General features: G+C 29.3%; 1 protein-coding gene across 1 annotated transcript in view; it reads right to left on the bottom strand.

Annotated features, from left to right (window-relative positions):
• LOC143232552 (mitofusin-2-like) overlaps positions 1-13,195 on the bottom strand; it is a 99,800-nt gene that overhangs the window by 73,323 nt on the left and 13,282 nt on the right. The window contains exons 6-9 of the mRNA XM_076468126.1: positions 11,468-11,576; positions 7,807-7,914; positions 4,848-5,001; positions 3,912-3,979 (exon numbers count right to left, since the gene is read on the bottom strand). Coding sequence (XP_076324241.1) covers positions 3,912-3,979; positions 4,848-5,001; positions 7,807-7,914; positions 11,468-11,576 — 439 coding nt within the window. The remainder of the gene's footprint in view (positions 1-3,911; positions 3,980-4,847; positions 5,002-7,806; positions 7,915-11,467; positions 11,577-13,195) is intronic.

Here is a 13,195-nt window from a genome sequence, read left to right as displayed (position 1 = left end):
TGATAAAAAATAAACTATTTTCCATACAAAAAGTATCATATATCATTTGTATAATCTTTACAACCCCATGAATACCTTTTTCTTTTCTTTTTTTTAAGTAAAACTTTATATTTTATCTTTACTTCCTCTACTCTAACTGGCCAATATGTCTGAGATCATGATCACCATAAAAAATTAGAAAATAAATACAAGTTTGTTTTTTTCATTTGAAAATGACTACAGATTATGACATGAAAACACAAATGCTGAGTTTAAACAGCTTAAATCTCATAACATTACAAACTTGTGTATGTTACTTTTATTATACTGATCTTTTCAGCCATGCCTGGTTATCATTACAGAAGTTGTAAGGTGGTCAGTTACCTCCTTCTTTCTTTGTGAACCTGACAATGACATTGTTTGCTCCTCTACCTATATCAGCTGTTTTTTACATATAAAGAAATTGTAATGACACATTGCACCTACACTCATGTTACTGTATTCAAAAATATAAAACTGACTTCACAAAGTGATTTGTCTTGGTTGCATTTTAGTGGACAAGTATTTTGCATTTTACATGTATATACATTATTACAATTTACAAACAAGTTCTTAAACATATTTCTCTTAAAACATAGAACAGTAAATATGTATAACAAACAATTATATCTTCTAGTTACAATGACCTTTTTACTCACATCCTGCTTGCTGTAGGTTACTAAGCCTTTTAAAATATTGCACATGGAGAATGTGAAACAAAATTTTTTAAAGATTTTATATATACAAATTTGAAATAATCACAAATTCATAAACTACTAAACTAATTTTACAGAATTCCACTACCAGTTATCAAACTTAGTAACTATGCTGTATTTCAGTCTAAAAAATATGAAATTTCAAGCATACTAAAGACTCAACCTACCTCCTTGAAATCTTGTTTTGAAAGAATGAGTTGATGTTATAATACATCAAAAGGATGCAAAAGCCACTCGGGGACATTTTGACTTTTGATTAGTTATTCACATGTCATAGACACAAGTGTTTTTAAGGGAGTGTTTCCAAAAAAAATGGGATGAAGTGAGTTGGGCAACTATCTGATTCAATACAAGAATAATACCTCAGCAAATAGGAAAGATAAGAAGTTCTTATTTTATATTTTAGCTTGTCAATATAGATATTTTGAGTTCCTAGAAAATTACAGACTTTGTATCTGGACATCACAAACATCAAGTTTGAACTAAAGCTGCATTCATCATAACATACATCACAAAAAAATCAACATTTAGAAATGTTTTATTGCTACTTACCTTTAAAATATGAAATTAACTATTGCATAATACTAAAATGTGAATTATAATCCTAATTTAATACCAATATTATTGACACAAATTCATAAAATAGTGGTTGTACAAAATCTTGAATGCGAGTCAACAAATGGAATAACATGACCTCTGACCCATGTTGACAAAGTAAATACACATTGCAAACAACGTAATTTAATTAAGTTTTAAATGCAACTCTGTGAAGAGGTTATGATGTGCACTTTGATCCTCCCATGTACACAGGGTTAAATATTATATTCTGTGGTGTAATGTACATGATGATGCCATGTTAAAGGTGGCAAATTTTAGGTTTTCAATCATTTTTTAGCTGTTTATACTGTTTAAAGTATAACTCTTTGAACAGATAAGTGTACAAAGCGTAGAGAAGGATGATGACTAATGGGAACAGTTTCCTGAAATGTGAACAACCTACACAGAATGCTAATCATTGGAGATACTAGATTCCAGCAAGGAGAGGAATACCCATAAGAGATCCACCCATACATCTAAAGCAATTTAAAAATCATTACAACATTAATATAAATGTTTTTACACAACACACAAAATAAAAGCTGAAATACATAAAATAACACCACAATAAATTATCCTAGTGAGTACTTTACTTATTCATTACATCATAACTTTGATTCAAAAATAACGAGAATTATGACAGGAAGAGTCTACATATCATACCAAGTGTTAGATGCAAATGACTGACTGAACAGAAATATCATCTTTTGTTACTATAAAACACAGATAGTCCAATGCTTGAATACAGAAGAAACTGTTTAACTCTCCACAAATACTCAGTCAATTTGACTGACCATATATAGTTACTTTCTACCCATTTAAAGTCTTTTTAAAGATTTAATACTTTAACTTTCTTTATAGTGTGTATATCTTAACAAAATTTGGCAGTCTTTCAATTAATAGTACAAGACTTTCATATAAAAAATATCTTTTTAGTGAAGTATTTTTAAAACTAAAGTAAAGATTTGTCCATCAACATAGAATTTGTTTTGAATAATTCACATGCAAAGTGATTTATATTAGTATTAAAAATACTTTTCTTCACCTTAAAAATCCCAATTTTCATTTGTGTATTCTATAAAACCTCATCAATACATTTCAAATGTTTGTTTTCACTAAAACTTTATATTTTATCTGTAATATTCTCTACCCCAACTCTAACTGATCTTGTAACCTCACTCCCTCCCACCTTACATGGTGTTATCAAATTACATTACCCTCAGGCTACTCCGAGCTGCTCCTGTGCATGCCCCATGGAATATTTTATTATATTATTATTATTAGTTGAGGTTAGATTAGGTAAAATAAACAACCTAAAGAGATCTTTATTTTTACCTTTTAGTTTCCTTTATAGTAATAAATAAAACAAAAAACACCAAGAAATAAAAGTACTTACCTGAGTAGTTTGTTTTTTTTGCTCTCTACCACCCATGACTATTAACTCTACACATTTTAAACTAGTAGTAGTGGTGCATTAAATAATTTTTATTTAATTAAATAATGCACCTTAGAACACAGACTAATAACATGAAAAGGTACACAATTACCTCTAACATTCATAATTTATCTGGATTTCTAACTATAAAACAAGAGTTGTTACAAATGCATCCACATTGATCATTGTCATTCCTTTGAGAATCAAAGTTTAATTAGAAATGAAATTGACTTTCTGTGTTTAGAACACAATGTCATGCAATATATCATTTGACAGATGAAAACTTTAAATTTCTATTGGTTATAGGTTATATGTAATTAAATACAAGAGAGAACAACCAACAAGTCCTGATAGAGAGGTGGGTGTGGCAGGAGGGGTATGATTTTCTCTTTGATAGCTTTGTAACAATACAAAACTAAAGGTTATAAAAGTTATAGTCTGAGCAATAACAATTTTATAGTGAGTAATATATGTTTAAATTCATATTTTTTTTGGATGAGGTGGATAAAATAGAGATAAGATATCTAGAGAATATGTGTCACTTGAATCACACTAGGGGAATTTCTAAATGTAAGATATTGCCTTATAAAATTAAGAACTTAAAACATATACTATTAAAATGTGGGTTATTTACTAATATTTTATACCATACTAAATGATATAACACAAACAAAAGTAGTTTAATAAAATTTGAATGTAAGACATTAAAACCTTGTGTCAAACACAGTCAAGAATAACTGGGGCAGGAGGGTTAAAGCAGTTTATAAATAATATTGGTCTACAAACATACAGGTCTAAATAGATACTAAAATAGATACACTGGACAGAATTTTTTTTTTTTTATTACATCCATCTTCATTAGCCCAATATAAATTTCTAGAACCAAAAATGTTTAACTGTAGCTCAATTATGCTTTCCTGTTATATGTCACTGCTATAGAGAATGTCTTCTCAAAATCAGAGTTCATCAAGAGCCCCTGGAGAGGTCAGATCATAACAATGATCACTATGCTTCTCCCCGGAAGGCCTGAAGACTATAGGCAGAAAATACATCTTATATCCTTAATTAGCAATTGCTAAAACAACCTAGATGAAATCTGGACAGTAAACACGTGACACAGTATAATATTTAACAGCATTATTTACCTCAAATTTTCTTTCAAAATCCTGGAACTCAAAGTACCGCTTTTGAAATCCATCAGCCAATGCTCCCACTTTACAAAAAAAAAGAAAATAAAAATAAAAACTCCAGTATTTTTCTTGCTGTCTTAAAAAACATTTTCTTTGGATCATTATTGAAGACCTGTAAACTCTTACAAAATAATAATTATAATGTATGAAATATTTTGTTGTTTACAACATCCTGTAACACTTAAGTTTCAAGTTACTCTTCAAACGTATAAAGATTATTTGTTTCTATCTTATAAGAAAATAACAGTATAAAATGAGAAATAATGGTAGAAATTTCTTTATAACTTCATTTCTAAGTCTTTCTACGAACTTCAATACAAAGTAAGAAAATATAAATGATATAATGAACAGTGACTTTATAAACTTTGGTGATGTCACTGTTAATCTTAATTTTCCATTGCATGCCTTCCTTGTACATCAAGTTTATTTGAAATGTATTCACTTATCCAAAATTAAATTCTATAAAAATGCTTCAGTATTGTTGATTCAGTTTTAAGGTCTAAACCTATTTCGTATACGATCTTCATAATTCTTGAAGAAAAATGAATACATCTAGTAAGTAAATTTTATTCGATACTTAAAGCAACATCCACTACAAATGATTGTTCATTACACCCTTGTTTACTATAGAGGCAGACTTGGTACATCCATTACATTTCTCAGGCCCACATATGTATAATTTACTAAATATTTTTAACAATGAATTCAATGACATAAAACACATTGTGCCCTTTTTTATTAAACACACAACAATTGACTAAATATAAATTGTTTGATATTTCACCGAATTTCCCAACTTTCCTTTGTTCCTGGGAACATGAATAAACAAAACAGCATTACTATTCACACATTACATAAAAGAAACAAATATCAATTTCCAATATTGCTTACTATGAGGAGCTAGTCCTTCCTTTATCTTTAATCGTGCCTGAAGCATTTCTCGTGCTGACACAAAAAACACACGATCTTCTGCTTCTTGGCGTGTACATACATGTAGTTCATCTACTAGAAATGCCGTAGTCCGATCCAAGTGCTGTTTTCTCACCTACATCATTAAGAAATGTCTCTATAAAAATTTCCTGAAGAAATCTTAGGTGAAGCTAAATTAATTCAAAGCAAAAGCATGCGTTTTAGTTCTGTGTTCAAAATATTGAAAATCTTTTATAAAAATTATGAATAGTTATACAAGAACACTGAAGGTAAATAAATATATTACAACAGCAAAACAATGTAAGTTTAAGCAAAGTACCATGAATTACAAACATTTTAATAGAATGTACTGGCAAAACTCCATCCTAAAAAGAAGACTTGTTCTTGAAATAATGTTCAAAACCTTCTATACCAATGGCTAATACTATAGGAAAAAATGGCTATGAATATTTCATTCAAACCCAAGCAAACATACTGAAACACCTCCTGCACAGATCAGAGAACTATTATTATATTGATTCTCAAAAGAAGAGATTTTATCAGTTTTTCATTGCTGCTAGCCAAGTTTTTTTTTAAACCATTCAAGCACCAAAGCTTAGAGCAAAATCAGATAAGTAGCTGTGCCAAAATCTATGCACAGCTACAAAATATCTCCTGCAAAGGTTGAGGAGCTATTTTTAAGCTGATTTTCAAAAGTCAAGATTTCCACTCAATATAATTTTCCATGTTCTTCTTCTCTACCAGCATAAGCTCTTCCAAGTCATCCAAACATCACAGAAATGGAGAAACCATTTTTGCATCATTATACTAGTCAAAGATGCTCCATTTTATTAGAGTAAAAAACATATATTTATAAAAATATCTTCAGTTTAGTTATCATTAACTATAGTTTTACAAGCTACAACAGAAAAAAGAAAGAAACAGCTACCAACATTTTGCTCACACATAGACAACAGTGATGAATGCAGTATTGAGAATGTCATAGGGTAGTTTTAAGATTAATTTATGTGGCTTCATTTTTCTCGTCATGAATAATTTCTTCAAATCCTTCTCTAATGTGTGTTACTTACAAAATAAATTGTGCAAGTGATAGTACAAAAAATGTTTCAAGTTTGTTGTTCTTTGCTGTTTTTGAGTTCACTATTGTACTTTGTCTCTAAGTGGTTTTCTGTGACTATATCATTAAGTTTTCTGGCAATAAACAATGAACATTGTAGATTTCTTTACTCCTGTAAGTGGTGATTTATTCTTCTGATTTATATACTTTGCTTGTTAAACGAGTGTTTACACAAAACCCAAATCACAAACTCACCAGGCTCAGTAAATAATTGTTAGGTGGAATAAAAACCAATGCAGCAGTAAATTGTTGAAAACCAAACGTCAAAGTGAAAAAGTGAAAATAGGGATTTTTAGATTGAGAAAACAATGTAGACACAATTTCCAGCCTATAGTGTTTACTTTTTCTTTTCTTTTTTAAGTCCTGAGTTGTAGGCTTAAAAATATAATCTTTGCACTTTGATTCAACTTGTTTCTGTACTTTTTATGATCCCTATTCCCCTTTTAAATTAATAATTTTTAATTAACATGTTGTAAATATTGTATTAATTGTTTATTTGTTTATTATTAAGTACAAGTTGGCACAATGTTTTATCTGTAAATGCCCATGCAGGTACAGAAACTGATTTTTAAAATCATAAGCTCTCACAATTGCCATCGAGTATAGATAAGAAATATAATTTACTAATATCACATAAACTAATCAATTAATTAAAATTAAAATAAATAATTACTTACTAATAATCACTATTTTTGATCATTCTGTCTATCCAAACAGTTGAAATATTATATTTAGTGATGATGAGAAAACCAACTTGAAGAGAAAAATAGATATGTAAAAATGGCTCGTTTTGGTTGAGAAAATATTTATGTAGAGGAGTGAACAATGTTTCGACATTCTTCAGTCATTGTCAGGTTCACAAAGAAAGAAAAAGGTATCTTTTTTTTTTTCTTGTTGAACAAAAAACTACAGAATGAGCTATCTATGCTCTACCCAATTTTAATCTCAAGTTATTCTATTTATTTCTAGTTTGTTCAGTTTTGGTAATATTGTCTCAAAATCAATTTCCAATGTCACCAAACTTCCTTACCCTGTCTGTTATAGCAAAGCTACTAATGTTATATGCTACTAACTAATTTTGAACTGCCGACTAGAGGGATCAAAGACAACTGCTGAGCAACACCTACCACCAATCTGTTTTTGCTTTTAACACATTGTAGTTTTATATACGAGTTATTTAGTATGAAAATACATGGCAGCATATTACAGTGTTCAAATGTTGAATCATATAGGATGGTTAAGTAAAACAGTTCAAATATATATTCAAAAGGTCAGAAGCATATTCACTGATCAGATTACAGGTAATCAGGTTATAGTCAATATATTTTTGGGCACCCATTTTGATGCACAGGCCCACTGAGTGCAAGTCTAGGCTCATGCCAAGTACAGCCACTGGACCCCCCAACTGTACATCTCAGGAACTTCCAACTACAATCAGATGACCTCCCCATGCCCATTTAACATGCACAGATCCATATTTTAAAATCCCTGAGCAAAACAGGTGACCACTAAAGTTTCCTAGCATAAGACATTTTTAATTAATCATGATTTATAGAGGGATGAGATCATTGTATAATTTAAGCACAAAAAACACTTCAATAGCTATCCCTTAATCCAAATTTCAAAATATAACCAAAATTTTAATTAAGAAACTCAAAGTGTTCCTTTTGCAGGTATTAAATACAGTCTAATTGAAATTCTTTCTTCACCATAGAAAATGAGCTAATTCACAGATACACAGCCATTCACAAGTCCTAAGTGATGAAGCTATGGATTCAATTAAATAAAAATAAGGTAACCTACCCCCTCTAAAAACTCTGGTTCAAAGGCTGAAGCATCCCACCGGTTGTTCAGGATGAAAATATTGGGCTTAGAGAGACGCTCACTTACTTTATGGAAAAAATTCTTTTCCTAAAAAATAAAATTTATCTCTTATTGAATATTACTTATATTTATAAATTTAAATTAATAAACAAATAGCTCTAATGCTATCAGATACAATAACTCTCAATAGATGATAGAATCATCATAAAACATAATACAAATCAAACATTACAATGAAACTGAAAACTAAACAACTATTCTTCTATTATTAGTTCTTCTTGTCATAGCACCCAAATGCACTGGAAATACTTCAGTTATCAGACAAGATCCAGGCATGAACAACAAATAGCTAGCAACTATGGAGAATCAGTCAATGGATGAGAGTCAAATGCTTAAACCCACAATGTTTCAACTCCTGATGCTTTTCATGGTCTGCAGACAGTTGTGGGAAAGCAGTTACCTTAATATTTAGATATAACCAGTAGAAATAAAGCTACCTTAAATTTTACAATAAAACTTTCAACCCCTACATTTTGTTTACAAAATGATTTTAAACAGAACTAAAACCCCTACCTTAACAGTTCTTAAGCTGTCACTCGGCTACCTGAAGTTGTTATTTCTATCCTGGTTTACTGAACAAACATTTAAATATTTTAAAATTATTTTGTAGCTAAGGCCAACATTGAGTAGTTAATGAACTCTAAGTTCTCCACAAGTATTTTATGTAACCGATAATTTATTTTTAAAGGAATTTCATATTTACTATAAAGTATAAGTACTTATGTTCATCCTTATAACCATAACTTTTCAATTTGTTTATAAATAATTGAGCATTATCCATGAAAGTATTACTACTATTACAAATTGTTAAAAATCTTTGAAATTGAAAGATAGTAATCCATTTAGCAGCACAAATAAAACACTATTGAGAGTGGATAGATGAAGGATAGGAATATCCAATTTTGTTCTTATATCAAAAATAGTCAATTGTACTCTGCCTTCTAAAAACTTAATATCTAAATTATAGGGACAATTATCACCACTGTTGCTTCTTTTTATAACAAGTTCCTCTGGATGTATTAAGTTTAGAATAAACTTGGAATTGTTTATGTAGATTAGATCTATGTGACAAAGTATAGATATATAAATTAGGGTTTAATACTTATTTCAAAAAATAATTGTCAGAATATATACAAGTTGGCAAGATTTGAAGAGCATTAGCACCCACTAAAAAACATCCTGATTAAATTTTTCAGACCTATTTTCATACAGAATGTGGTAAAATCATAAGCAGTAACAGACTGGATTGTTTATATAAAATTGAAGTTAATTAAATATTTCAAAACTATGTTATTTTTGATGATCCAAAAATAGTGATCCAAATCATTTGATGACAAACTTTTTTTTTTCAAATAATACATCTATATTATCATTTAATACTACAGAAATGGATTTAGTAACTGTGTTTAAAAAGTTTGTAATAAACCTAAATTTAAGTTTTATGCAATTTCAGAATTCCATATAAAAAAGGTAAGTTAGAACAAGTATAGTCTTTATTTATACTATCATTCTTAATGTCTTTCTTAGTTATTAATAACTACATTGTTAATTACAGTGCTTTATGCAATTTCATTTGTTGTATTGGTTTCATTAATTAAAATTTGGGCATATAATTTTTTACATTCAGAATCAAAATTACAACTAGCTTATGAATAGAGGTAATATTAATTGTCCTGGAATTTCCCTTATTTTATTTTCAAAAATATTGATAAAAATATCTATCTTGTATTTAGATAAGATTAATGTTTTAGCTGTTTTTTTTATGGAATCAATAAAATATTAATATATTCTCCTTATTTTATTAATGCAATAACCAATATTTTTAGATCTTTAGAAGATTACTTTGCCTTTTCAAAATTATTAATTTAATATATTTTCCTAAAATCAATCCCAAGTACTTAACTAATTTCTAATTTACCTACTAATTGAGAGGAGATTGAGATCTTAAGAGCTATATTAAACTTATTAAGGCTCTGTCAAAACATTTAGAGCAACTTCCTTCCCAAAACTAACTGAAATCAATAAAAGATAAAGTTAAAAAATTATGGGCTCAAACACTCAACTCCTAACCATTAACTGATTCTGCAGAGTTGCTGGCTAGTTTGACATTGGACTTTGTCTGACAGATGGAATATCCCCCAACAGTGCTATAGCTACAGATATTATTTGCTTTAAATTAATGGTGACAACAAGGATTAATAATGGAAAATTGTTTAATTTCTGTTTCATTATAATATTTAATTTATCTCTGTATGTGTGGACGCACAAACATACATACCAACAAAGTGAATCCATTTAAATACATCAAATTAAATTTAGGTGAATGACACACACTTAGATTCTACGTGAAACAAGGTCACCCAAATGCAATGGTTATAATTTAAGGTTTCAACCTAAAAAGGAAAATAATAACAGTTAATTTTTAAAAAAATTAAAAATAAACTGACATATTAAACTAGTGTTTATATACATCATCAAAATTATTTCTGTAATAACACACCATAAGATCAGAGAGATAAAATCTAAACAGTAACTAGTTCTCAAGTAGATTAGCTTAAAGCTTATTTAGCTATCATAATCAATATTGATCAAAACAATAATATCTCAACCATCTGTGTAAAGAAAATGTGCCGAGTTCTCTGTATCATTACTCTTCCATAGATATGAAAACATTAGGCTTTTCAACAAACACATGTATTATCTGTAAGTGAACATTTTCAACTCCAAATCTGCTGATTAGTATTTGACTACATTTTTCATTCATAACAAAACTTAGCTAGAATTATTATAATATAGGTTCACAGTTTAACTGTTCTTGTGGGTATACTGATAAATATTATTTTATCAAATTTATTAAGTCTTTCAGATACCATTAAACTTTCATGCCTGCAAGAAGTAACCATGAAAAAAAATTATTTCAGTAATAAGAATGAAGATTTTTTGAACATTTTACTTAAATGCTGTTCCTCAAACCAAGATTAAAATTAATAAAACACTATTTCCAAATTATAGAATTTTTTGAACAATACAAAATTCACACACAGATCTCAGAAACTTGTACTTATTTTTACAAAAAAATTTTTTTTAAATCTTCTCCTATGTTTTTAACAGTTTATTCAACATACCTTGTTACTGTCTAGGCAGCTTAAAGTTGACACAATGTTACAATTTTTCAAAACTTTCATGATTATACATATGTTTAACCACTTGTTTTTGCTTTTTATTTTAGTAACAAAATAATGAATAATTTTAGCAAGTTAAGTGACCATTAGTTTAATCTTTTACTAGCTACTGTTGGATATATAACACACAATTATATAGTATAACCTTTACCACAGAAACTTGTATTTCAAATAAGTGAATGCTTAAATATACAATAAAAAAATATTTTACTTCACAAAAAAATCACAGTGGACTCAAGAAATAGCTTGAAGTGGCTTTACTAAAAGGAAAAAAGGAAACACACACACAAAAAAAAAATCAAATCAAATTTTAACCAGAAAAATAAACATTCTTAAGTTGCAAAACCTTCATTTTCAAATAATAGTACTTGAAGATCTATGCAAGACAATTTACTTACTGTTAGCATCAGTGTAGATTCTGCATTGGCAACTAAAACAAAGACATCAGCATTCAGACAGTGTTTGTCAATCCATTCATCTAAGTTTGGAGAAACATCTATACCTGGGCTGAGCAATATTAAAAAAATAATCATGTCATTTGTTATATGCACAAAGAAACACAACACACAAATATAAACGTTTTTCAAGTGTTATTACTTTTTAAATATTTCTTTAAGCACTGCCATCACTTCTGCATGATTCAGCGTTTTTCACTTTATTAAATCTAATTACAGTTCAATATTATCATATTTAAAACCTAAGTTAAAAAACAAAGCGTCATCAGATAATTTTACCAGAAAATACTAAAATTCAGAATACGAGAGAAACTGATACAAATGCAGTCCATGAAAAAAGTATAAAGCCATGTTGTAAATTGCTATAATATTTACCAATTAAATGTTGAGAAATTAAGAATATTAGCCAATAAAAATTCCCCACTTGTTTTTCTATGACTGTAGTTTTTGTTGCCAAAACAAATTTTCTACCTTCTATATCATTCATTAATTCCCACCCTCATACAAATAATAAGTGAAAAAACTATAAAGTCAATTCAAGTTTTGCATTGTATGTTTATGTTTGATATGATTTCCCTCATTAAATATGCTTATATGCTTTATTTATTGCTTATCCTATCTTAATTTATGCTCTATTTTGATTTTTAGGGAGGTCTAGCCATGCCTAAAGGCAAAAAACGAACAAAAGATGAGAAAGGTCAAATAAAAGCACTTAAAAGCACAGGAATGAGTAACAGAAAAATTGCTGATCAATTAAGTCAATCTCCTGGTGTTATATGTAAATGTTGATGTTCCGATTAGAAGAGTCCAGCGAATCCTTCAGAATGATCAGGATTGATAAACATGATACGGGACAGTACCCTGCCCCTCTCAAAAAGTCATATGTTGAAGCAGTTGGAATATGCGGTTTGGGAGAAAAATGGAAGTCAGTTATTTTTTCAGACAAGAAAAAATGAAACCTAGATGGGCCAGCATGGCTTGCAGAAGTACTGGTATCGAAAAGGTGCGGCAAGGCAGCTCTATACAAGAAGACGTTTCGGTGAAAAATCTGTTATGATATGGGGTGCATTCTCATACGTTGGAAAGAGCAAGGTGGTGTTTCTGAAGGGGAACCAGAATTCTAAGGACTACATTTATATGTTATCCGAATATCTGTTACCGTTTGTGCACCTGCATTATGGAACTGGGTTCATATTTCAGCAAGACAATGCATCTATACATTTTTCCAAGACAACTAACGGTTGGTTTCAAGAATGGAATGTTGATGTTATGGACTGGCCTGCCAATTCTCCGGACTTAAATCCAATTGAGAATGTTTGGAGGTAGATGTCCCACCAAGTTTATGCAAATGGAAAGCAATATCAAGACATTGAATCAGTCAAAAAGGCCATTTTGAAGGCATGGGATGACATTGATGTGACTTACCTTTGAAAACTTACTGAAAGTATGCAAAAAAGGTGTCTTGAGGTTATTAAGAAAGGTAAGAAGATTAAGTATTAAGTTTGTTGAAAACACATTTTTGTTTACGTTATTCATATAGTGGTTATATATATATATTTCGTTAAGTGCTTGAATGTGTGTATCTTCTTCGCTGCATATCTTATAACTTAGTTTGTGTATCAAAAATCCCTTTGGTAAATACAAAATACAAGGTATTAAGATTTAATTGGC

The sequence above is a fragment of the Tachypleus tridentatus genome, chromosome 1, assembly GCF_004210375.1.
Source record: "Tachypleus tridentatus isolate NWPU-2018 chromosome 1, ASM421037v1, whole genome shotgun sequence".
Lineage (NCBI taxonomy): Eukaryota > Metazoa > Arthropoda > Merostomata > Xiphosura > Limulidae > Tachypleus > Tachypleus tridentatus.
Note: the sequence above shows the minus strand (reverse complement) of the source record. Positions and strands in the feature narration are given on the sequence as shown.